General features: G+C 54.9%; 1 protein-coding gene across 1 annotated transcript in view; it reads left to right on the forward strand.

Annotated features, from left to right (window-relative positions):
• Positions 1-23,340, forward strand: part of SDC3 (syndecan 3) — a 34,001-nt gene extending 10,661 nt beyond the window's left edge. The window contains exons 2-5 of the mRNA XM_084786289.1: positions 14,156-14,273; positions 15,674-16,296; positions 18,657-18,945; positions 19,582-23,340. Coding sequence (XP_084642415.1) covers positions 14,156-14,273; positions 15,674-16,296; positions 18,657-18,945; positions 19,582-19,748 — 1,197 coding nt within the window. The 3' untranslated portion in view covers positions 19,749-23,340. The remainder of the gene's footprint in view (positions 1-14,155; positions 14,274-15,673; positions 16,297-18,656; positions 18,946-19,581) is intronic.
• Positions 23,341-23,897: the final 557 nt, after the last annotated feature.

Here is a 23,897-nt window from a genome sequence, read left to right on the forward strand (position 1 = left end):
CAGCTTCTGAGGTTCCGCCCCCCAACCTGGTTGCTGCAGATGGATTTTGGTGGAGGAAGTCGGAGATGCTGTGGCAGTGTTGTGATGGTCGGATATACACACAAAGGCTGGGCAGGTAGCTAGGCGACTGGAGTTCTTGCTGTGCAAATGTGAGGACCAGAGTTTGGGCCCTTAGGGTCTAGGGAAAAGCTAGGTGGGCGTGGTGGTCCAAGAAGCATCCCAGCATCCCAGCAGCATCCCAGCATCCCAGCCAAGACCAGGACTCCCCTCAACAAGCTGCCTAGCTACGCTCTGAGAAACTGAGCTCTAGGTTCAGCAAGATACTCTGCTTCAACAGGAAAGCTGGAGCAGGAAGACACCCGACGTCAGCGTCAAGCCTCCACGTGCACTCATACATGTGTGCGTGCACCGATGCACGCACACATGCCAAGACACAGATGGTTGCACATGGCCTCTAGACACAAGCGGTGGGGACTTTCCTCCCATGTATTACTCCCAAGACCCCTTGTGCTCACAGAAGCAAGCCCAGACTCACACAGCATCCACACCCACACTTGATTTCATGCCATGCCCACACCCTGTGTCCCTAGGTGCGTCCCCGAGCCCTCTGGCCACATGTGCAGTTCAGGCACCACGCTGGAGCTGTGCTCACAGGAACAGGCCTGTCCCTAATCCAGGTCTTAATCCCAAGGTCCAGAGCTCTGGCTAGGGGCAGCTGCTCATCTGGCCTCCTTAGGGAGATTAAAGCAAGGGCAGAGGGGACACTGGGAGCTCCGTCTCCTGCCCAACCCCCAGGGATACTTCCCTCTTATCCACCAAAAAGCTCACCTTGGGCCCCTCAGAGAGCTGGTTTTATATGCCACTCATCACTTCTGGATGCTTACAGGGTGGGAGTGAAGAGAAGAGCCGTGTGTTCTCCACCCCCCCAACTCCCCAGGAAAAGGGCAGCTAGTAGAGAGAGGCCAGGAGGGGCATCTCCCATCACTGAACCACCTACCTATCTGCAGTGGCCCCTCACTCAGGATCTTGGGCACCGAGGCCACTGATTCTGGCACTGCAACATCTCTGATGAAGCAGGCAGCAACCAGAAGCCTGGCCAGGAGACGTCATATTTTGGGTCCTGAGCAGGACAGGAGCATATCCTGTCCTAGGATTGGGGCATATCCGGGTGGAGGAGAGCTCTGAGTGGGGTGGCTCTAGAGGTGAATAAGGGCATTGTCGGTCACCAGGAGAATGGGGCAGTAGCTGGCACTGAGCAGGCCAGGCCATGGCTGCATGGCTGCTGTGTTGAGCATGGTCGTCCGGTGGGCTGCTGGGCTATGAGGCGTGTGAGAGTGCTTCTGCTACAGGGGGTTGACATGGACTGTGGCTCTTAGGGGACTGTCCTGGCCCTCTGTGAGAGGAAACACCCCACACTCCCCAGGGTTCAAGGCCTTGCAGGCTGAGCCTTACCCGTTCCCCCCCTCCCACCTCAGCTCTAGCAAGGTTTGTACGGTTTGTCGTGTGTGTGTGTGTGTGTGTGTGTGTGTGTGTGTGTGTGTTGAGGATGGTGGCAGGAGGTGGCTTGGGTGTCAGGGCTGTGACTTGGGCCTTTGCTCGTCAACCGGGTGTCATTGGGCAGGTCGCTTTTTACTCCTGTCTCTAGATCCTCTTTGTAAACAGCAGAGTCCCTGCTCCACTGAAGGAAGCATTAGGGCTCATGTGGCCTGCTGTCCGGCTCACGGTGGTAGCCTCAAGCTATGGCCAATGTGCTGGCAGTGGGAGGAGTCTCAGCCACCCCAGAGGTGACATCCCAGGCTCAGTGAACAAGACTGTCCTGGCAAGAGTCCACTGGCCGACATCCAGGGTGGTGGCCACCTTTTCAGCTCAGGCCCCTCTGTCACTGACACTGTCTTCTTTCAAGCTAGATCCTGGGCAAGACCATCTGGTACTCATTCATTTGTCCCCTCATTCATTTCCTCATTCCTTTTCTCTTTCATTCATCCCATTCATTCATTCATTCATTCATTCATTCATTCTCTTACTCATTATCTCCTTCTCCCTCCATTTAATTATTCATGCTTTCATCACTTTTATTCATTACCCGTCCCATTCATTCATTCCTAGGGCTGGGCTGGAGTCAGCCACCGCTCTGGGTTGGCCTTGCCCCATGCAGCTCCCTGTAGGGGAGGGGCCAGGCAGGTGTTATGGGGGCTCTTCCAGCCTTGCCTGAGAAGGCTCTGGGAGGGAGTCTTGGTAGCTTTGTCTTTGGGCTGCAGAGTGGGAAGAGGCCTTGAAGGCAGGGTGAACTCTGCGCCCATCTCCCATCAGGGAGCCTGTGCTGAGGGTTGAGGTGGAGGCCCAAGGAGCTTGGGATGCTGATGAGGGCAGAGACAGCATATGGAGCTTTCCGTGCTTTCTCCACCCTGCCACTGAGGGGACATAGAGAACCTGCCAGACAAAGACAGGCAGATGGGGCCTGAGCCAGGCCTCAGGACAGACGGGGCCTCCTCCGTCTGGGAGCAGAGAGCGGAAACTGCCTGGGGCTTGGCAGCTGCTGTTGGCTTGGTAGAGGTTTGGCCTGGGAGCCAAATGGAGGTGGGCAGGGCTGAGGAACAGACCCTGGAGCTCACGGGGCGGTCTGTCCTTGAGGCTACACTGGACAGCCACAAGGTAGGGGACAGATGGACTTGTGCCTAGCCTCTGGGGGCCCCCTCTGGCCCTGTATCTTGTTGTTAGGGCGGCCTGCAGGGCTCCTGAGGAAGCTTCTGGGAGCTGCCTTCTCCTCTGGGTCCCTCTCAGGAGGTGAGCTGCACCTGCACTCTCTGAGAGAGATGCTCAACACAGAGAGATCTGGCTCAAACCCTGCTTCTCCGCTTCCCTTACCGAGAGTTCCAGAGCAGAGGTTTGCCCGTCCACAGATGGGCACCATGGGGCTACACCCTGGGTACTTAGATGGGAGTGCTGAAAGGAGGCAAGGGTGTAGCATAAGTTCTCGGAGATTCTGAATTTGAGTCCAGGCTCTGCTGGTGTGCCCTTACAAAAGTCCCCCACCACCTCTGAGGCTCAGTTGTACACTTCCGCCTTACAGAGTTGTACCAAGATGAGACCCACATGCCACAAAGTGCAGGCAGTCTCCTTTTACCCATGGCTTTACTCCCTATGCTCGGTCAACCACAGCGTGACAATACCAAGTGGAGAATTCCCGAAACAAACAGTTCATAAAGTTCAAATCGTGTAACTTTCTGAATGGTGTCGTTAAATCCTGAGCTGTCATGTTGAGTACTGTCTGGAAGCCTGGGGCTCATACTGTGTGTGTGCACGCGAGTCGCTTAGGAACATCTATCTCTGTTACCAGATGGACTATCACTGTGTCACCATGCTAGTGTTCAAGTGACCTTTCTTATGGCTAATAGAGGCCCCAGCATCAGAAACGGAGAGGCATACAAAGTGTCAGGTGTAAGACATGGAGCGACCGCTGGGCCCCATGTGGCTCCAGGGCACTTCGGGAATCATATGGTACTTCTGGGTCAGTCTCCCTGAGGTTCTGGGAGCTCTGCAGGAGATGCAGGAGGAGGGTGGAGACTGCTGTAATTCAGGGCTGTGCAGTATCCTTCCAGAATGCTGCAGCCATCGCTTAGTTTAGGACCTCACAACAAAACAAAACAACACCAAACAAGCCAAAACCAAACCAAACCAAACCAAACCAAACCAAAAAGCCAGGCTCTCAGGTTATCTGGGCTGGCTTCAAGCTTGCTATGAGCCAAGGATAACCTTGAACTCTTGAAACTCTTGAGCTTCCTGCTTGCACCTCCCAAGTTCTGGGTTTACAGATGTGTGCCACCATGTTGGGTTATTTCGGATTTTTTTTTTTTTTTAGTGTTTTTAGTGTTTTGTTTTGGATTTTCAAGACAGGGTTTCTCTGTGTAGCTCTGGCTGTCGTGGACTCACTCTGTAGACCAGGCTGGCCTCGAATTCACAGAGACCCGCCTGCCTCTGCCTCCCAAGTGCTGGGATTAAAGGGGTGCGCCACCACCTCCCTCAGAATGTTCTTTTTTTTAACCATTCTGAATAGAGATCTTGTGCCAATGTCACTGTTCCCTTCATGCCCAGCTTGCCCAGCCCTAGCAGTCAGCACGCTGCCAGGACGGACACTTCCTTCCCAGCGGCCACCCAGTGTGAGGTCTGGGGGACTGATTCTGTCCCTCAGCACAATACTTGCGAGGTTTACTCACACAGTAGTGTACACTATCTTTTTAGCTTTCTCTGCTGAGTAATATTCTTCTGTGTGGATGGGTTCTGCTTTAAGTATCCTCACAGCAGATGATGAGGGTCACCTGAATATTGGCAGGGTGGCACAGCAATTGTATATCTCGTAACAGGGACATTCCTATGTGACTTGGATGCAGTAGGGGCCCTGTGCTTGCAGGCAGGACTGACTCAGCTGGGCAGTCAGGATGGATTCCTCTTTTGGCTCTTCTGGACAGTTCTGCTTTTCTGTTCTGTATTGCATTCCATTTATTTATTTTTGAATATGTTGGGTGTGTGGATGCCAGAGGGCAATCTGTAGGAGTCTGTTTTCACCTTCCACCGTGTGAGTTCCGGGAATCGAACCCAGGTCTTTGCCCTTGGCAGTATGTACCTTTATGAGCTTCTCTGTTTTAAAAAGATTTAAAAAAAAAAAAACACAATAGAATTACTGGGTCAGAGAGGCATTCTATGTTTCACATTCTAAAGAACTAACTGCCAGCTGCTTTTTGGAAGTGGCCATGCTGTCTGATGTCCCATTGGCCGGGTCTGAGGTTGCTTTCTCCCAGCTTCATCAGCTGGTTGTTGTCTGGCTTCTGAGTACAGTGGTCCCTGCATTCCTCAGGTGTCTATAGGGTAGCACAGTGGACAAGGTACAAAGCTCAGGATGATGCTGGTCAAGACCTTGTCCCTTGAGGGGCTGTTTCAAAGGCCTGGCACATGTAGATAGTCAACTGAAGGAGGCAAATTGCCTGGGGAGCTGGGACTGCCAGACCCACAGCCTGAGAGTAAGGGGAAGAGAGGAAAGATGTGCCCATTGGCCACGTGCTGTGCCCAGGATCCTGTTCTTCTCTTCTCATGGTCTTCTGCCCTGGGATGGGCAGGACTAGGCTCAGGTGGGTATCTTGCTAAGGAGGGAAGTCCTCACTGGGGCCCCAGTGTCCCATCCCCTGACCCTTTGAAGGCAATCTTATTAAGCTTACATAAGCACAGCAGAGAAGCCACAGCTCAGCGAAGTAGCCTTTCTGTCCTAGGTTGCACAGCTGCAGAAAGCCAATGCTGGGGTTTGGCCTCTACTTGGCCTAGCTTGAGTCTCTGCTCATTTGGATGATCTATGTGGCTTCCAGGAAATCAGGCTGAGGGTGGCTAGGAACAAGTGTGGTCCTAGGCAGTCTCTGAGACCTGTGCTAGTTAGACCTTTCTTGGTGTCTTTTTTTTTTTTTTTTTTTTTGGTTTTCCGAGACAGGGTTTCTCTCTGTAGCCGGGGCTGTCCTGGACTCGCTTTGTAGACCAGGTTCGCCTCGAACTCACAGCGATCCGCCTGCCTCTGTCTCCTGAGTGCTGGGATTAAAGGCGTGCCTCACCACCGCCCGGCTTCTCTTGGTGTCTTATGTGGACCCTAAATGTGTTAGTTTCTACCTGGGCACGGGGATGGTGGCTCCTCAGGCCTCCATGGCTCATGCATCAGAATCTGGCCTGTTTGTTCCCTGCAATGAAATAGCCTTCCTCCAGTGGGGGCAGATTTGGGGAAAGATGGGACCTAGGGCCTAGTATGTGACCTCAAATGGCACAAATAACCTGGCAGACGGTAGCAAGGGAGCTGCCACTGCACGGCTCGTGGGGCTCAGCCAAATTTGGTTTCGTATCTTAGTCCCAATGCTGTGAGCTTTATCTCTCTGAACTCTGGCTCCCATGTGTGAGATGAGGATAAGCCCCCACCAGTGAGGTGTTTGCGAAGAGAACCCAGGCTGCATGCACCCATAGAACCAGGCCCACGGTGAGTGCTCCCCTCTTGGGAGCACTAACTGTTCCTCACACTGAGGGATGGGACAACACAGGTGTCCTCTTGAAAAATGCCCAGGGGATACACCGTGCTATAGTCTGGGACCTGTGTGCACTCTTGGGGGCTCGGGTGGGGGTGGGGGTGTTCCCTGGGTACAAGAGTCAGTCAGGGGTTCAAGTCCTGTTGGGGCACACTGGGGATCAGCAGCCTTAGTGTCCTTGTCTATAAATGAAGTGAGAAGAGCCTGTAAAGCCCAGCCTGGCGGAGCAAAGCCTAGCAAAGCCCACTGAGGCCTGGGGACAGGAACTGGGGTATCACATGGGAGAGGGTGGACAAGGCAAGAGGCCGGAAGGCCGAGGCTGGGAAATCAAGGAGCAGGGTGTCAGGGTGGTCTGTCTCAAAGGTGACATACAGGAGCAGGTGGCTGGGGTGGATGGGACGGTGGAGTTGTCTCAGCCTGGGATGAAGCATTTCCTGGCTTTCCCGGGTTGGTCACTGTCCTTCATCCGAACACAGGAGACAGACTGAGTGGCACGGAGTGGCTGCCTGCATCCCATGCCTGGGTGGGTGGATGGTGGGTGCCTGTGTCGAGAGCTGGCATGATGGGGGTTAATGACAGGGTGGAGCCAGGCCCACCAGCCTCCAGCTGCAGCCAACTGCTCTGTGTGTGTGTGGGTATGGGGGGTGTCCACAGAGGAAGAGGGCTGAGGAGGCCATTGACCAGCAGGCGGAAGCATGCATGGGGTCAAGAATGGACAGCATTTTAAGGCTGACGCAAAGCCCTGGGAAACCACAGGCGGGCCCAAATAGCCTGCTGGCCTCTTTGGCCTCTCTGAAATGTAACGTGGGGGTTGTCGCCTTCGTGGCAGGTTCTGCCAGGCTGGCTGCACTCCATGTGTGTTGGGTAGCCTCCCTTTGGAACTTGACGGCGATGGTATTAACTGCCAACCACGTCCCAGGCCCAGCCTCCGGTTATGTTGCTCCAGAGCCTTTGTTTTGTCTGGAAGGGCAGGCTGACAGAGTTGGTGTCCGTCCAGAGCTACTCAGGCATTGAGGGACAGAAGTGCCCAGAAGTCACTTTCGCAGTCCAGCTGCCTCTCTCCTGGCAGTCAGTGGACAATTTTTCCCTTATTCTGAAATATTCTTTCAGAAGGATTTTTTTTTTTAAATCTTCTGGGATGTATTCAGGCCTTTAAGGGACCTAATGAGGTAACATGAGTGTGTGTGGAAAATACAATTGTTCACAGGTACATACTATTCCATATACAATAGCTTATTTAACACTCCCTGTTGTTGGGAACAGACGCAGCTTCCGGGTCCCCTTCTTTCACTGCCCTTGGGGGCTCCTGTTCTTAAGGCCCTAATTCCAAAAGGCTGGGAAGGATCCGTTCAGAGAGGTCCTTACCTGGGTTTTGTAGCCTGAGATTTCCTTTTTCTTTTTCTTTCTTTTTCACTTTACCCAGGGGGAGGAAGAGGAAAAGAAACACATTTGGAAGTGGGGAGGGGCTGGGGTGGGGGTCCGGGGAGGGAGGGGTCAGTGCTGCTGAAGGGGTAGAAATTTGAGGGGCACCAGGGAGCTAGGGAAGGTAGGCCCCCCCCCCCCGCCCCACTCCCAGTATACAGCAGGGGAGGGATGCAGCTGCTGCCTTGGTTTCCTTTGCTCAGTTGCTCAGCAGCGGGGGAGGGGGTGGGGGGAGGGGAGAGAGGAGGCAGGGCAGGGGGGAGAGGGGATCGTTTTAATGAACTCAGTGCTGCCCTGGGGAAGCTGGGGAATAAGAGTAGGAAGGGGTTAGGACTGAGGTATCCATGCTCTCATTGTCACCCCTGGCCATCCTTCTGCCCAGAGCCTGGCCACAACCCACATTCCTACAGAGAGGCTCTGGGTTTCCCGGGTGGAGCTGGTGAGCATGAGAGACGCTGAGTTCTCACAGGGCTGAGGGCCTTTGGGGACGGAGCCCAAAGGGACCCTGGGGCTCTGCCTAGACCTTTCCTTTGCTAGCCCCACTCCAGGAACTAGCCACGACCTGTGTGTATCTTTAGGCAAGTCATTCCTCCTGTCTGATGCTTGCCAGGCTAATCTAGACTACTCTCCCTGCGGCTCACCGCGGCCCCCCCCCCCCGCCCCCGCCCCCCGCCGATCTCTGCATCTGTTGGGAGAGGGAATTGAACACTTTGATCTCTCAGGCCTAGTTTAGATTTAAAATTGAGGTCTGGCGTGGGAATGCATGCTGTAGGGTCGAGCCAGCAGCAACAGTCTACCTTACTCACTGCCTTATTGGAGTCTCACAACAGCTCTACGAAGCATAAATTATTATCGTCACTACTTAGCCAAATATAGGCCCAGAGACGTTATGTAACTTGCCCAGAGACACGCAGCACATAAGTACAGCTTGACTTGAACCCAAGACTGTCTGAGCCTTAGGGTGGGCTCCGAGCCCAGCTCACATTGTCTCTGGTCACCAGGACAGTGGAGCCTGAGTCTGGCTAATTAGGGGAAGGAAGCTGGAGAAGAATTAATTACACTTGCTTTTGTTCTAGCTTTTGCGGCGTTAGCAGGGCACAGGGTGCTGGGCTCCTCGCCGCCGCCCCCCCCCCCCCCCCCCGCTCCCCTCCTCCGGCGGCTAACCTAATTTATGTGTCTGAGCGCTTCAGCACCTCACCCCCTCCTCCAGCCTCTCTCTTTAGCCCGCTGTGTGGCTTTGGCAATGTCACTCCACCTCTCTGGGCCTCAACAGTTTGTTCTGCCTCCTCCAGGAGGAGGCTGTGGCTTCAGGTCTGAAACTGTGGAGACATTAACAGAATTGACAACCAGTGGCTACGGACCCCCGTGTCCTGCATGTCATTTGCATGGTCCTGGCGACACCTGCCAGTGGCTCAAATTCCTGCTCTTACCATCATCTCCTTTCACAGATGAGAACCCAAGGGGGTGAGAGACCCTGCCACTGCCCTGCCCCTCTAGAAGGTTCTGGTGGGGAAGGCAGTAGAGAGAGTCCCTTGGGAGTTTGTCGGTGGCTCAGAGGGGTCTCTGAGTAAGGGAGGTGTCTCAGAGCCATGGTCAGTGGCTGCTGTGGACTGAGGGGACATGTCTGACCTGAGACCTCATCTAGCCTGGTCCTGGTCAGGAATCTGGGGTGGCCTGGAGGAGGAAGCCCTTCTACCCAGGCACTCGGGAGCCCAAGGATTCCCAAAGCTGCTAAGACAATGGGGAGAGAGACCTGCTGGTGGACAGGTGGCTGGCTGAGGGAGGCTGCTTACTATTGGGCCAGGTTCCCTGCATCCCCGGATGGGGTCTGGGTGTCTCTGAGGGATGAGGCTGTGGGTCAGTTCCAGTTGAATGCGGCAACGAGGGAGGAACATTATACTTGGTCGTGTGCACGTGAGTTTGTGTCATCCTGCGAGGATGTGCGTCTCTGTGAGTCTGGAGGGGCCTGCTCCAGGAGTGAGGGGCCTGTGACATCCATGGGATAGGGGTGTGCTCTTAAGGCCCAGCTTGGAGAGTAGGTGGGGCTGCAAGTACAGGCAGATGCTGAGTGCTGGTGTGGGTGTGAGGCTGGGCAATTGGGGCTGGCCACATGTGTAGGGACCCTGGGCCCTGGCTGAACATGGAGTTGGCTGGCCTGGAGCACTCAAGAGAGAAGGATTCGGGATAAAAGTGTGCTCAAGCCTGGGTTGTAGGCCAGCCTTGCTGTCTGACTCTGTAGCCTGAGGATAATGCCGCCCCCCCAACATAATGATGATGGCCTGGTACCCAGGTCCTTAGTGGGAGGAAAGAGAACGTTCTACTGGCTCTTTGCCTTGAGATGGCCACGGCAGAATACATGTCAGGGGTATTTCCCTTCATGGTGTGTGCTGGACCAGGGGGGTGGTGCCAGGGAGCACAAGTGCGAAGGGATCGGATTCAAGCTGTGATGTCTGTATTAAAATGGAGTTGGCAATATAGCAAGTAAGAGTGCCATGTGACCTATGGATGTGCATGGATGTGCATATGGCAGACTGATTGGTCCATGGAGGTGACACGTGTGGCCCCGAGTCTGCTGAGGCTTGTGGGGAGCAGCTGTAGGGGCGAGTCATCTGAAACAAGCGTGGGCTGGCATACAACACTGATAAGCTCTACTGGGCATGTGTATTAGGATTTGCCAATGTTGCTTTTAACTGTACCCAGTGCATTGTGTGTGTGTTGAGGTGTTTGTATAAGGAGTGTATATATAGATGTGTGTGTGTGTGTGTGTGTGTGCATGAGTATATGCATGTACTGGGGTATGTGTGTACATGCGTATATAAGTGTGTCTACTGGAGGGTATGTGTGTCCTGGGATGTGTGTAAATGGATATACATGGATATATATGTCTGTTGGTGTGTTTGTGTATGTGTGTGCATGTGTGTACTTGAGTGTGTATCCGAAGAACTGTGTAGTTGTGTGTGTACATGGGTATATGTGCATCATGGGAGTGTGTAGTTTGTACATGCTCACATTAGGCTGTGTCTCCTATTAGTCACTTGCTGGGGCATGGGTGCCTGCAGGCTGCTCAGTTAAAGGAGGCTGCAGGCTGCCTCTGTGGAGAGCCACAGGAAGGGCCATACAGTGAGGCCAACAGAGTCAAGGGCACTAGGATTCTATTCTTTAAGGGGGCAGGTAACAAAGACAATTGTGCTTATTATGTGTGAAGTTAAGCGAATGCAGATGCCATTCAGGGTGAGATGCTGTTTTTGATCCTCAGTTTGTGACATTTAATAATGCTTTCTCCACTGCTGTTTAAAGGTTCTCTCTCTCTCTCTCTCTCTCTCTCTCTCTCTCTCTCTCTCTCTCTCTCTCTCTCTCTCTCTTCTTTCTGCTGTCCCCTGGGAGTTGAGCTACCAGCATCCCTAGTGTTCCCGCAGGCACCCTCCTCCTTAGATCCGCAGGGTGACCTCAGGGTTACTAGGCTATCGGCTGCCCTCCCACTCTGTCCCGCAGCAGCTCACTCTGGTGGAAGGATGTCTGGTGGAGGCATGTTCGGGAACTCGCTGAGGTTGCCCCTCCCCAGCAGCCTCTGATGAGTGTGAGGCTAAATTGAGATGTGAGAATTTTCCCTTCCCTAGCATTCTCACCTCCCCTTCTCCCCAGCCCTGCCTGCTCTGGCCTTCCCCCTCTGCATCCCTGCTGTCCTCTGATCCTTCACCATCTCCCTCTCCTACACTCTCTAGCTCTGTGGGGAGCTGCAGCTCCTGGTCCTTAGCATGGAGACTATGGTTGCCATGGCAACCGTTGTCATGTCAATGGCTACTGAGCCAGGTTGAATAGTATCTAGGTGAGTGCTACCTGAGTGGAGGCTGATGGGTTCATGAGAGGCTGTATGATCCTTTCTGAGCTCACAGCTGCATGGAAACTCCCCCCATCCCCCACTTCCCTCACATGCCCCCAAAGGCATGCTGCCTTCGATGGTTGCCTCTAAGTGAGTGTGTGTGTCTCTGGCTGTGTCACTTGCAGGGTCTCAGTGGCTTTGGAGTTGTCTCTAGGCCTATGAAAACCCTTCTTGGCCACTGAGGAACCTTGAGGAGTCCCCATTTTGGCTCCTGTGTTCACTCTTATTTTGGGGTCCCTGGAATGACAGATCTCTTAGAATATTCCTTTCCAGCCTGCCTCGAAGGAGAGAAAGACAGAAATCCCTGCGTAGTCCCCATCCTGCTGTGTGACATCAGGCTACTGGCTAGACAGTGAGAGGGACAGGTGTCCAAAGCCCCTAAGGGACTCTAGTTTGTAGAAGCTTGTGGCTCCTGCAGCCCAGGACCTGGGGAGTGTGGGCTGGGCAGAGATGGGAGCTGGTGGGTGATGATGGGCTTGCTCTGAGCTCCTGGGATGTCTACAAAGGAAGAAGACCCAGTGATTAGTCACGGGGGCAATTACACTAATTGTTCCATCCCGTGACTCACTGGTAGAAAGTAAATACTGATTAATTCATTACTTCCAGACGTGTGTGTGTGTGTGTGTGTGTGTGTGTGTGTGTGTGTGTAGTGTTGTATGAGGGATATCTTCTCCTGGCTCCCTGCCCTGGCTGGCTTGGCTGGGGCTCTGGAGCAGGTGCTGGGGGCTGGGGGCAGGAAGCCAGGACTAAGAGCCTCTCTTTGGTTCTGCATGAACTCAAGAAGGGCCCATGAGTGGCAGGGGTGTGAGATGCTGACTGTACGTCTAGTGCTCTGCCAGTCTGGTGCCTCCCCTGTTCACACACCTTCCATGGCTCCCCTCTGCCAGCTGGAGCAGATGCCCAGGCACTACCTGAGAACTCTGGCTCCCCGGGATCAGCTTTCATTCTCATGTGTAATTGCTCTGGAAAACAGTTGAGTTCCAAGAGAAATCCACCCGCTGGATGACCTCTAGCCATTCCAGCTCCTGTGTTGCCCCAGGAGCTAAACAGTGTCTCCTAATTACAAACCCGCTGTCCTAAGCCTTCTTGGTCCCTGGAACCTTGCTAGACGCGGGGTAGCCCCTCTTCATGGAGCGGCCTCATTCATAGAGAGTGGATGCAGGGTGAGCAGCCCCTCAACATCGGTACTTCAAGGCAGAACTGCTCACAAGCATCAGGCATCATGACTCGGGAGCGTGGGATGGATGCCTTTCAAACAAAGTAACGCTGGAGGTGGGCGTTGGAAGGGTGCCGTAGGCAGAGAGACCAGCAGGATTGGGAAGAGATGGGGGACCAGGCACTGTGGAGGGTGCTGGGCGAACCTACAGGCCAGGCAGGGCCAGCCCAAGGGAGGCAGCTGTACTGACCAACCCCAGGGCGGATTCAGTTTCTCTTGCCTATGGCGCTTTTCTCTCCGGATTTTGATTGTAAGACGTAAATGCCCTGGACTTCGAATCCTAGCACCAGGAGCTCCGCCCCCTGCCCACCCAACCCCCCACAAAGCTCTGAAAGTGGGAACCACTGGGCAGGGTACACAGAACATCAAGGCCACTTATCCCTTTTTGGGAGTCTACATACCAGCCTTTGAGGCTCTTAATGCTGGCTTCAACTGAGGGCTTCTTTTTTTTTTTTTTTAATTTTCTTTTTTTTAAGATTTTTTTTTAATTAAAAAAAACTTGTATTTATTTACTATGTATACAGTGTTTTATACCGGAAGAGGACACCAGATCTCATTATAGATGGTTGTAAGCCACCATGTGGTTGCTGGGAATTGAACTCAGGACCTCTGGATGAACAGTCAGTGCTCCTAACCTCTAAGCCATCTCTCCGGCCCCCAACTGAGGGCTTCTAAGGAGGAGTACAGTTAGAGCTGGGGACACCAGCTCTAGACCTCCCAGGTTCTGACTCTGAAGGGTTCTTAGGCCTTGGAGAAGCCTGCTAACCCCAGAAAGTAGAAGTAAGAAGGAGCCTGTGCTGATGCCGGGCCTGCGTATACCGTGAGGCAGGCCAGGCGGGAGCTAACATTCGGTTAGGGGAAGAGTCACGGCTGGCTCAGCACGGACAGCCCTCTGCTCTCTTCCCTACCCATTGTAGCACTTCTCTCCTGGGTCCTCTCCATCACCCAAGCCTGTCTTATAGAACTACCATTCTGCCTTTGGCAATTTGAGGTGCCATTCGGCTCTTAAACCTCATTTCATTCCTAGCTCTCTGGGCAGTGGAGCCCCAGTTTCCTCATCTGTGAGTTGGGCTGGTGTCCTGCCACCCAAGTCACTTATCTTGAGGACCGAGTGGGATCCTGTGTGTGGGCACTGTTCACACAGGGGTGACAGTGGACCTGTGTTGAGTCTGCAGTGTGCCAGGGCATTCTCAGGACTATGAAGGAGCCACTCTGTTTACCAAATGCACAAGTGGAATGAATAACCTGCCCTGTTTGCAAGCGACTGTCTTGGTTTCAAACTCAGTACTGTGCTCTCTGAGCCCATTCTCCTGTGTAGGAGTTCCCATTGCTGCAGGGATGGTGGCGACCGCAGTGGGGGTTGGAGGTGGAGGGTGGGGGACAGCCAGTGGTTCCCTAATGTCAACTGTCAGGTAAGAGAGAGTACTGTTACCATAGCCTTTGGTAGGTGGGAAGTGGCCATCTGCCAATACCCAACTCTGTAGCACTTATGGGTCACTTTGCCTATGAGTGTGCCTGTCGTCTCTTGGGCCTGTATAGGCCAATGCCTTCAGTGCCTAACCCTGTGCGTTTCTGCACCCTCCCCAGGCTCAACGCTGGCGCAGTGAGAACTTTGAGAGGCCGGTGGACCTTGAGGGCTCAGGGGATGACGACTCGTTTCCTGATGATGAACTGGATTACCTCTACTCGGGCTCTGGCTCTGGCTGTAAGTAATCCCCATGTCTCCCTGCGTGTTTCTGGCATGTAGCACCAGTCAATGAGCTGATAAGGCCACTTGAGTTTGTGCTGCCACCGTATGGAGAGCAAGACCTCAAGAAGGAGGAGGGCAGAGCATCCTTCTGGCATGAGGTATGCTAGGGAAACCTTCAGAGCCCGGGACTCTCGTGTGCAGCCTGGGCCTGTCCCCAGCCCCACAGCTCCTGCCCTGTGGCTCACTGACGAAATGTAGGCAGCCATTCAGTGACTCAGTGTTCCCAGCTTGGCACCAATTATATGTGGAGGGCCATGGGAAGTCCTCAGCAGGGATGAGTTTTTGGCCTCGTCTGAAGCAGGTGGTCCCTTGGGTCCATCAGCAGAGGCCAAGCTCAGCAATGCGGGTAGGGCTACAGAGAGCTTCAGGGACCTGGGATTGGGTTACTGGGTCTGTCTTGGGGAAGGCCGGTTTACTGTGTGTGGGTCAGGCAGGGTGATGGGAGATCCAGCAGCTCTGACCCAGCCTTGTGGCCAGGCAGCTGAGTGACTTCTGACCCCTTGGAACACCTATGTTCCTATCTGTTGAAGGATTGACCTTCCTCACATAGGCCCTGAGAGGTGAGGGCAGGACGTCAGTGTGACCCTGGAGTTGGTGACTGAGAGAGCGTGCTGAGATGGACCCAGCCAGGGGATGTGTGTGTGTGTGTGTGTGTGTGTGTGTGTGTGTGTGTGTGTGTGTGTGTGTGTGTGAGACCAGACTGTCCCAGGCTCATACTCCTGAGCTACTCCATCTCTGCCTCCAGTCTCCCTCCAGTGTGTGCTTTAAGCCTCCTCACTAAGGTGGTGCTATTTTCTATAGTATCTCTTCCTGGCTCACACTCCCTGCCTACTCAGCCCTCAACGACCCTGGCTTCCCATGGGTTCTCCTCACATCTCCTCACCCTCCCATCTCTTCCCTTATCTTATCCCTACCTGAGTCATTTATGTGGCTCTGTAAGAAGACCTTATCCCCTCCGGTGCTCTGCTCATGTCTGAGAAGTGGGGTGACTCAGGGTCCCCACTGCCTTGAATTTGTACAGGCCATGTCCTTGTGTCTGGCCCTTCCCAAGAGGTCAGGCCTTACTCTCCTGTAACCTTGAGTGGATTCCAGACAGAGACGTCCGTTCACCAGTTACTAGGACTCAGGAGGAGTGGGTTGGCAGAGTCAGGGCAGGCTGCCTGGAAGTGGTTGGTCCCTTCGAGGATTTTGGCTAGGCACAGGCTAGCTCATCTGGTCAGACCTCCATTCTCTCTTGTTTTCCTGGGGAAAAGTTTGCTTGGAGAGGTGGGTGTACTGCTGGGAAGTGCTTGCTTGGGGATCTGGCAGTGAGGAGTACCCACTCTCCAGGGCTCTCCCTCTCCCCACCCCCACAGACTTCGAGCAGGAGTCCGGCCTTGAGACAGCCATGCAGTTCGTCCCTGACATAGCCCTGGCTGCGCCCACTGCACCCGCCGTGCTACCCACAACAGATATCCAGCCTGTGGATACCCCATTTGAGGAGCTTGTTTCTGAGCACCCCAGCCCCGAACCGGTTACTAGTCCCCCGCTGGTGACAGAGGTGACAGAAGTCCTGGAAGAGCCCAGCCAGAGAGCCACCACCATGTCCACCACTACATCTACCACTGCTGCCACCACCACAGGGGCCCCTACTATGGCCACAGCACCTGCCACAGCAGCCACTACTGCCCCTAGCACTCCTGCGGCACCCCCTGCCACGGCTAGCACTGCGGACGTAAGGACCACCGGCATACAGGGGCTGCTGCCTCTTCCCCTGACCACTGCAGCTACTGCTCAGGCTGCTACCCCAGCAGTTCCCTCACCACCCACTACTGTGGCTACCTTGGACACGGAGGCCCCAACACCTAGGCTGGTCAACACAGCTACCTCTCGGCCACGAGCCCTTCCTTGGCCAGTCACCACCCAGGAGCCTGATGTTGCTGAGAGGAGTACCCTGCCATTGGGGACCACCGCTCCTGGACCCACGGAGGTGGCTCAGGTGAGGACAGTGGGTGAGAAAGGGCTTTAGTACAAATTGGACGGAGTTGCGTTGGGTAGGGCCCAGGAGGTTGCCAGGCAAGGCAGGCCTGGTGTGTGTGCTGGGTGGGAGTCTCTGCACAGGGTCAGGGGAGGTCAGAGAGCCAGGGCAGCTGGGTTGTGGTTGCTATTGAGCCAAGATACCGATTAGGTGGATTTGTGGAGTGGAGTTGGGGGATGATGGGTGGGCCGGGCTGGGAGTTCATGTCAAGAGCAGCATTAAAAGATTGGCAGCCAGCAGGGCGTGACGGCACGCACCTTTAATCTCAGCACTCTGGAGGCAGAGATGGGTAGATCTCTGTGAGTTCAAGGACAGCCTGGTCTACAGAGTGAGTTCCAGGATAGCCAGAGCTAGACCCTATCTAAAAAAAACAAAAAAAGGAAAGAATAAAAAAGAGGTCGTCTCTGGGTGGTGGTGGTGCACACCTTTAATCCTAGCACTGGGCAGACAGAGGCAGGTGGATCTTCAAGTTTGAGTCCAGACTGGTCTATTGAGAGATTTTTAGGACAGCCAGGGCCTCACAGAGAAACCCTGTTTTGAAAAACCAAAATAAATAAATAGGTTGTCAGCGTGGAAATCCTCGCCCTGGGGAAGCTGAGGCAGGAGAATTGCTACAAGTTCAGGTCAGCCTGGGCTACACAGTAAGACATTTTCAAAGAGAGACAGAGACAGGGAGAGAGGCCTGTCGTTTATCTGCAAACGGCATTTCCTCACCATTTACAATCCCTAGAATTCTGGAACAGTAAACAAACCAGCTGCTCAGCTGTTGTCACTGTCATTTTCATCATGGTTGTCATCGTCATGGCCTGAGGGTGACTGAGTGGGTGCTATGGGGGAGCCCCTGGCTGTAGCCAGATGCATGGCACTTTCCCTGAGTACTTTTGCAACCCAAAACCCGCCCAGCATCCTGATGTGATCACCTCTTTTTGCAGGCAGAGGAAGCCATTTTTTTTTTAAAAGGTTCTTCAGGTAGTTCAATCAGGATTCAAATTCTGGCCCGGGTGGGGGCCTGGGGGAGGGGCTCCTGAAGCTGGGGGGCTCCTCAAGTTGGGGAGTCCTGAACCTGAGGAGTTCTGAGGCTGGGGGGTCCTGAAGCTGGGGGGTTCCTGAAGTTGGGGGTCCTGAAGCTGTGGGGTCCTGAAGCTGGGGGCTCCTGAAGCTTGTCAGTCTTCGTGGCCAGGGTTAGGCTGGGGAAGGCAGGGGCACTGAAGGGAAGAGCGCGATGAGGGTCATCGGGGAAGGGAGAGACCAGAGGCCTGCAACCTGGCCTATGCATGTACACTGTGAGCGCGCATAAGAAACCCAGTGTGGTGGCGCACATCTGTGATGCCAGCAGAGGTGGAGGCAGGGTGATTGGAAGTTTAAAGTTGTCTTTCCCTACGTAGCCAGTTCTAGGTCAGCCTGAGCTACATGAGACCCTGTCTGGAAAAACTGTGTGTGCACCAGGCTGGAAGAGGGGACATGGTGACTCTGGGCAGCCTCAAAACACCCTGCCATCAACCTCACAGGGGCCCTGGGGCCGTGACGTTGCCCTAGGAGCCCTGCAGTCCCTCTCAGGTCCCAGCCAGTCCCGTAGGACACAGGTCCAAGCCATTCCCTCAGAGAGGAGGCCTCGCAGGAAGTGGGGGACAATAGCAGGGTGTGGCACCCGGAACCAGAAGCAGGGGTGGGGGAAGGGGGGGAGTGGGGGGGCTCTGGCTTTGCCAGACTCTGGCCCACCTTTGCCATACCCTCAGGAATCAGCTGTGTCCCCCTCACCCACAGAGGCTCCCACAGACCAGCGTCAGCCCCTAACTGCTCTCACCTCTGTGCAGTGGGGAGCTGTACACTGCTGGCTGCCGGGTTGGTTTGGAGAGTGTACGTGGACTGGCCTCCAGGTGAAGCAACCTACTTCTGCCTTATCTTATGTGTGAAGACAGAGCCAGGCCTAGCAGGTCCCAGACAACTTCCCTCTCCTGGACAGGAATTGACCAAGGATTGTTCTGAGGCAGCTGGAGAGGAAGTCATGGGGGGACAGGATAGGGACAGGATGTGGCCAGGGATGAGAACAGCAATATGAGGTCCAGTAATTAGAATTACAGCCTCCGAAATCAGGCAGGTCTAGATTTTTGTTCTGCTTCCGCCGTGTGTTAGGCTGTGTGGCCTTGAAAAAAGCCACACAACCTCTCTGGGCTTGTTTACCACTAATTGCTTCTCTGTGGAGACAGTGCTGTGTGTGGTGCACTGAGGACTAAGCACAGCGAGTGCTGGCCCCACCTGGTGTGGGTTTGTGTGTATGGAGTGCTTGGTCTTAACCCCAGGTCATACCGCCCTTTCTGCAGACCCCGACTCCAGAGTCTCTTCTGACCACGATCCAGGATGAGCCAGAGGTGCCAGTGACTGGGGGGCCCAGTGGGGACTTTGAGCTGCAAGAAGAGACCACACAGCCCGACACAGCCAATGAAGTGGTGGCTGTGGGGGGAGCCGCGGCCAAGCCGTCACCTCCACCGGGGACACTGCCCAAGGGTGCCCGCCCAGGCCCTGGCCTCCATGACAATGCCATCGACTCGGGCAGCTCGGCGGCCCAGCTCCCTCAGAAGAGCATCCTGGAGAGGAAGGAGGTGCTCGTAGGTGAGGCCAGGCTCCAGGGGGGGTGGGGGGGTGGGGGGCATAGGGGGTGGGGGGAGGGAAGGGCAGGGGGTGGGGTTCCTGAGAAGCAGGAAGGGAGAGCAGGGGCTTTACCCATGACCCTCTCCTTCCGTTCCTCCCCAGGGAAGTCTGCGCTCTTCTTTCTCTCTAGAACTTTCCTTATATCCTCTGACCCCCTCCGTAGACTCTGACTTTGGACCCCTGCTTTTTGAGGTCATCTCAATTGACCCTGTGGGACCTTCCTAGGTGCTAATAATCTCTGACCTGTCTTTTGGGTTGACCTTTGACCCAACCTTGACTCAAGGCCTATAAGGCTCACCCTGGTGGGGCTTGGGAGAATCTAACTGGAGACAGCAGGAGATGGTTCTGGCACTGTGGGGAAGGGGGCCTTCCTTTCCTAATGGTTTTAAGGCAGTGGAGCGTCTGACAGCTGATGATGATGTTTGACAGTGACAAGGACCAGGGAGTGGTGTGACCGGTCTGTATTGAGTCACAGGAAAGGAGTTGGAGCCAGGTGGCAGCACCAGTACCGTCCCCACCGTCCTCCAGGTCCCCTAGGCGGCTCACACCTCTAAGCTCCTCCTGGGTCCTGCTGACCTCTTGTCTCTTGCTCCACAGCCGTGATCGTGGGTGGCGTGGTGGGTGCCCTGTTCGCTGCCTTCCTGGTCACCCTGCTCATCTACCGCATGAAGAAGAAGGACGAGGGCAGCTACACCTTGGAGGAGCCCAAGCAGGCGAGCGTCACGTACCAGAAGCCCGACAAGCAGGAGGAGTTCTACGCTTAGCAGAAGCCACAGTTGCCTCGGGCAGCCTCGACGCCACCTTGCCCAGTCCCTGCGCTCCACAGCCCGGGCCTGGGCCTGGGAAGGAGCCTGGCCGTGCTTCCTTCTGCTCAGACTGCTAGCCTAACACAGACAGTCCTAAGGAGCAGGGGCGCCACCGTCTGCCCCAGACTGTGCCCTTACTGTGCCCTTCTTTACTCTCATTCCCTCCCGTCGGGGGCATCAGGATCTTGTGTCCAGTGGACAAGAGGAAGGAAGCCTCCCCACCACCCCCCCGGTTGCTGGTAGAAATAGGGGCAGGCCTAAGATGGCCCACAGTCCTTGCTGATGTCCTCTCTTGCTACAGAGGCCACCACGCTGGCTTCCAGGACCCACACAAGGCACATCGAGCGCCTCAACTCAGAATTTTTTAGACCTGCGCAGCAGCCTCAAGCTGCTGTCCCAAGGTGCCTCTCGATGGCGGGAGGGTGTCCTTTGTTGTCACCAGCCTGAGCTCTATTCCGGGGTTACCCTTTCTCTCTCCCCTGCCCAGTGCACATGTCCCAAGGCAGCACCTCTTTCTGCATTGCCTCCCAGGGAAAGGGCTTCCTCAATGCACAGGGCAGCCAGTGGTGAGGGAGGCCACTCGAGTGTCCCTCCTCAGAGGGGGATGTCACATAGCCTCTGTCAGCCACTGCTATAATCCTGTACTGCGTTCACACAGGAGACAAAAACATACCCAGTCCTGACCACCCAGCCAGCGAGACATCATACACACACACACACACACACACACACACACACACACACACGCACGCTCCTTCACACAGTGCTCAGACATCCTGATGCTTCTGCCATGCAGGCCACTGTTGTCATCATCACCAATGGTGACCATGCCACCTTGCTCCCACTTAACTCTTTACGCGTTGGTCCTGCATCTGGCTCCTCTAACCATCTGGGTCACTGAGGAAGGCAGGACCGAGTTGTAGGCATCAGCCCATATTGGGTCCCCCCCAGAGTCACCCTATTCCACTTGGTCCCCACTATGACACCTACACCAGCCACACTGATGTCAGACAGTCCCATACAGATGCAGTCTCTCCTTCCCCACAGAGGTTCACAGAGAGGGGTTTGGGGCTAACCTCTGCCAGACAAGTCTGAAGAAAGAAGGGTTGATGCCCCAAGCCAGGCTGGAGGCTGGGAAGGGAGTTAGGGTCCCCCAGGACCAAGGACCTGTGTGGCTTATCCCTGGTCTCCACGTATATCCTTTCTTCTCTGAGCCAGGAGCCGTCTCTGCCTCCCAGGACACATGTCTCCAAAGTGCCTGTGAGGGCGGGCCTCTGCCCAGGCCCTCTGTGTCCCCTGCCCTGGCCTGGCGAGGCCAACCTCAGGCCTACCCACCTTGGGTCCTCTCTGTGGACACAACTGACCGGGCAACTTGGCAGTTCTGGCTTATAACCGGATGGACCCATAGACCAGCAGACTCATCCTAATGCTGTAGTCCCTGAGAGCAGTTGATGGGGACAAGGGTGTCACAGGCCTCAAGTCTACCTTCCTGTCTGTGTTACCCTTAGGAGCGGGGCTGTTTCAGAGGTATTTTAAATGTGGGAACCATCATTCTCTTTTTGGGAAAAGGGGTGTGTCGCTGGAGCTCTCAGCACCCAAGGGGCACAGCTTAGGGTGCGATTGGCCGGCACCCTTCCCCCATCTCTCACACATGTTCCAGGTTCAGTCAGGTGACTGCCCGGTTTATTTCTTTTTCGTTTTAAAGATTCCCTCACAGCAGACTTGGGAAGAATGACAACCCACATCTGGGCAGTGGAGGCAGGACCTAGGCAGAGCTCGTCTTTAGAGGGGGTTGGGTGGGTGACCCACTGCCCGGCTCTGTTCTGTCTTCCAGACCCCATGGCTCCCTTGATGAGCTTTAGAGTTTTGTAAGGAAGCCAGCTGGCCCAGACTTTGAGGCGGTGAAAGAATGACAGAAGTCCTAGGCCTGTGAGACCTGGAAGCGCGGAGCTTGGCTAGGGTCTTCCCTGCAGCGGGAGAGCTGGGCACGGAGCAGAGGAGAGCCGCCCGGTGTCCCAGACTCCCTGATGGCTGCTGTCTTGGGACTGGTGAGCTTTGGTGAGGAGGCTTGGGAGCTGGGGGTGGGGTGGAGGCAGCTTTCAGGGTGCTTAGCTCACAGGGACACTGGGGGACCATGGCAGGAGCACCCAGCTTCTGTGTTGGGCTAGAGTCCACATTCCACATCTCAGGGTGACTCTGGCCTTGGGGCTGTGGGCTTTGGTCTTCTAGTACCAACACTCCTTTTCTGTGTCCTCAGCATTTGAGAGAAGAGGCCATAGGCCTATGTATGCGGCCCAGGCCCCAAGGCCAAGGCCTAGGCTTTAAGCCCATGAAGTTTGACGTGAAGGTTAATGTCATGGGCAGCCCAGATGCACTTGGGCCAGCCTGATGAGGCCAGGACGATTTAAGAGAGCTCAGTTGCAAGGGTAAACTGAACTCTTCCTAGTGCAATGTGGGTGCAGGGTCCCTACCCTGCCCCAGAAACAGTGCGGTACATGCAGAGCCTGCCCCCAATGAGTCCAGGGACACCTCAGTGCTCCCGGGAAGGTGTTCCGGACACCGGCATGCCTGGAAGCATACTGCATTCTGAATGAAAGGAGCTGACAGCGTCTTGGACCTCTCCAGGCCATGGTTTCCTGAGAGAAGTAAGACATGCTGGGGCCAAAGAACTGCAGAGCTAGATTTTCGTCTCTCTTGGGGGCCAGACTAGGGACTGTATGTGCAAGGTTGATTCCCTTTGATTGCCAGAGGCATGTGGGTGACAGCCAGGACTGGTTGAGCAGACTTGCAGCAAGGGCTTAGGATGCTGAGGCCAGACCCCAACCCCCACCCCCCGGGCTTGACTTAGCTGCCCACTAGGCCTCCAGGCTGGGGTTTGCACCATGAAAAGCAGAGTCAACATTGCTTTCAGGGCAGGGGCTGGCTGCCTTGGCTGTCCTGGCTTTCCCCTGGGATGTACCTCCCCAGCCTTGGTGTCTGTAAATAGAAGCCGACACTGTACAGATCTACAGAGAGGCCCAAAGTGGGCCCTGGAGTCACCATCGGAGGGGCTGATGGCCTGGCTTCCCCCCAGGTGCCCTCTGGGTGCTGCTTGGGTATGCCAGGCCCCAGCGTGGTGAATGCATGTAAATACTTTTCGTAGACAGTGTGGTTCCAGAGAGCCCCCTGAGGCAGTGTCCCCCCAACCGCACCGCCTCATTCTCTCTCCTGTACAGAACCCTCCCAGCCCCTGGGCCACCAGGAACGGGGGTTTTCTCCCCTCCCCAGGCTCTTCCTACCCTTTCTTCCCCCCAATAACCTGTTTATTAACCATCCTTGTCCTGAGTTCATGGCCAAAACCTAAATACAAAACGGAGGAAAGTTGGATAAAGATACCAAGGTCCGGTCCACCCCACCACGGGTGCTCGTCCACCCCTGCCTTGGGAAGGACACGGCTTGCTTTGTTTTGTTTCTGTTTGTTTTGTTTTCGTTTTTGTTTGTTTGTTTGTTTTTTAACATTTCCCTGTGCTGTGCCCATTTATAAGAGGAAATAAAATTAAGCTGAAAAGATGCTGTGTGGTCTACCACTTGTGAGATGATGAAGGGATTGCTCAGGAGGGACAGCCCATGCTTCCCTTGTGCCTCAGTCACTGTCCCTTTGGGAGATGGAGGGGACCCAGGGACAATGGATTAGCATCCCCATGGGAACCTTGAGGTGAAAGTTGTGGTTGGATGAATGCAGGAGAAATGGTCTGTGTGACTGTGGTTGGGTGGGGGTTGCTGCTCTTCACTCCCTGGGGGAGACTCCAGCTTCAGGCTGCAAAGAGGATCTTAGCCTATAGGATGCAGAAACTATCCATGCATGAGGGGAGACTGTGCCCATTGGGGTCTGATATGCTCATTCTTTTTGTTGTTGTCTGTTTTGATTTTGGAGACAGGGTTTCTCTGTGTAGCCCTGCCTGTCCTGGACTCGCTTTGTAGACCAGGCTGGTCTCGAACTCACAGAGATCCACCTGCCTCTGCCTCCCGAGTGCTGGCGTTAAAGGCGTGTGCTGCCACCACCCCAGCTGATAGGCTCATTCTAGTGTCCAGGTGGTGGCATTTCCCAGCCTCAGGCTCTGGGCAAAC

This window comes from Acomys minous (assembly GCF_964271855.1).
Source record: "Acomys minous genome assembly, chromosome: 6".
NCBI lineage: Eukaryota > Metazoa > Chordata > Mammalia > Rodentia > Muridae > Acomys > Acomys minous.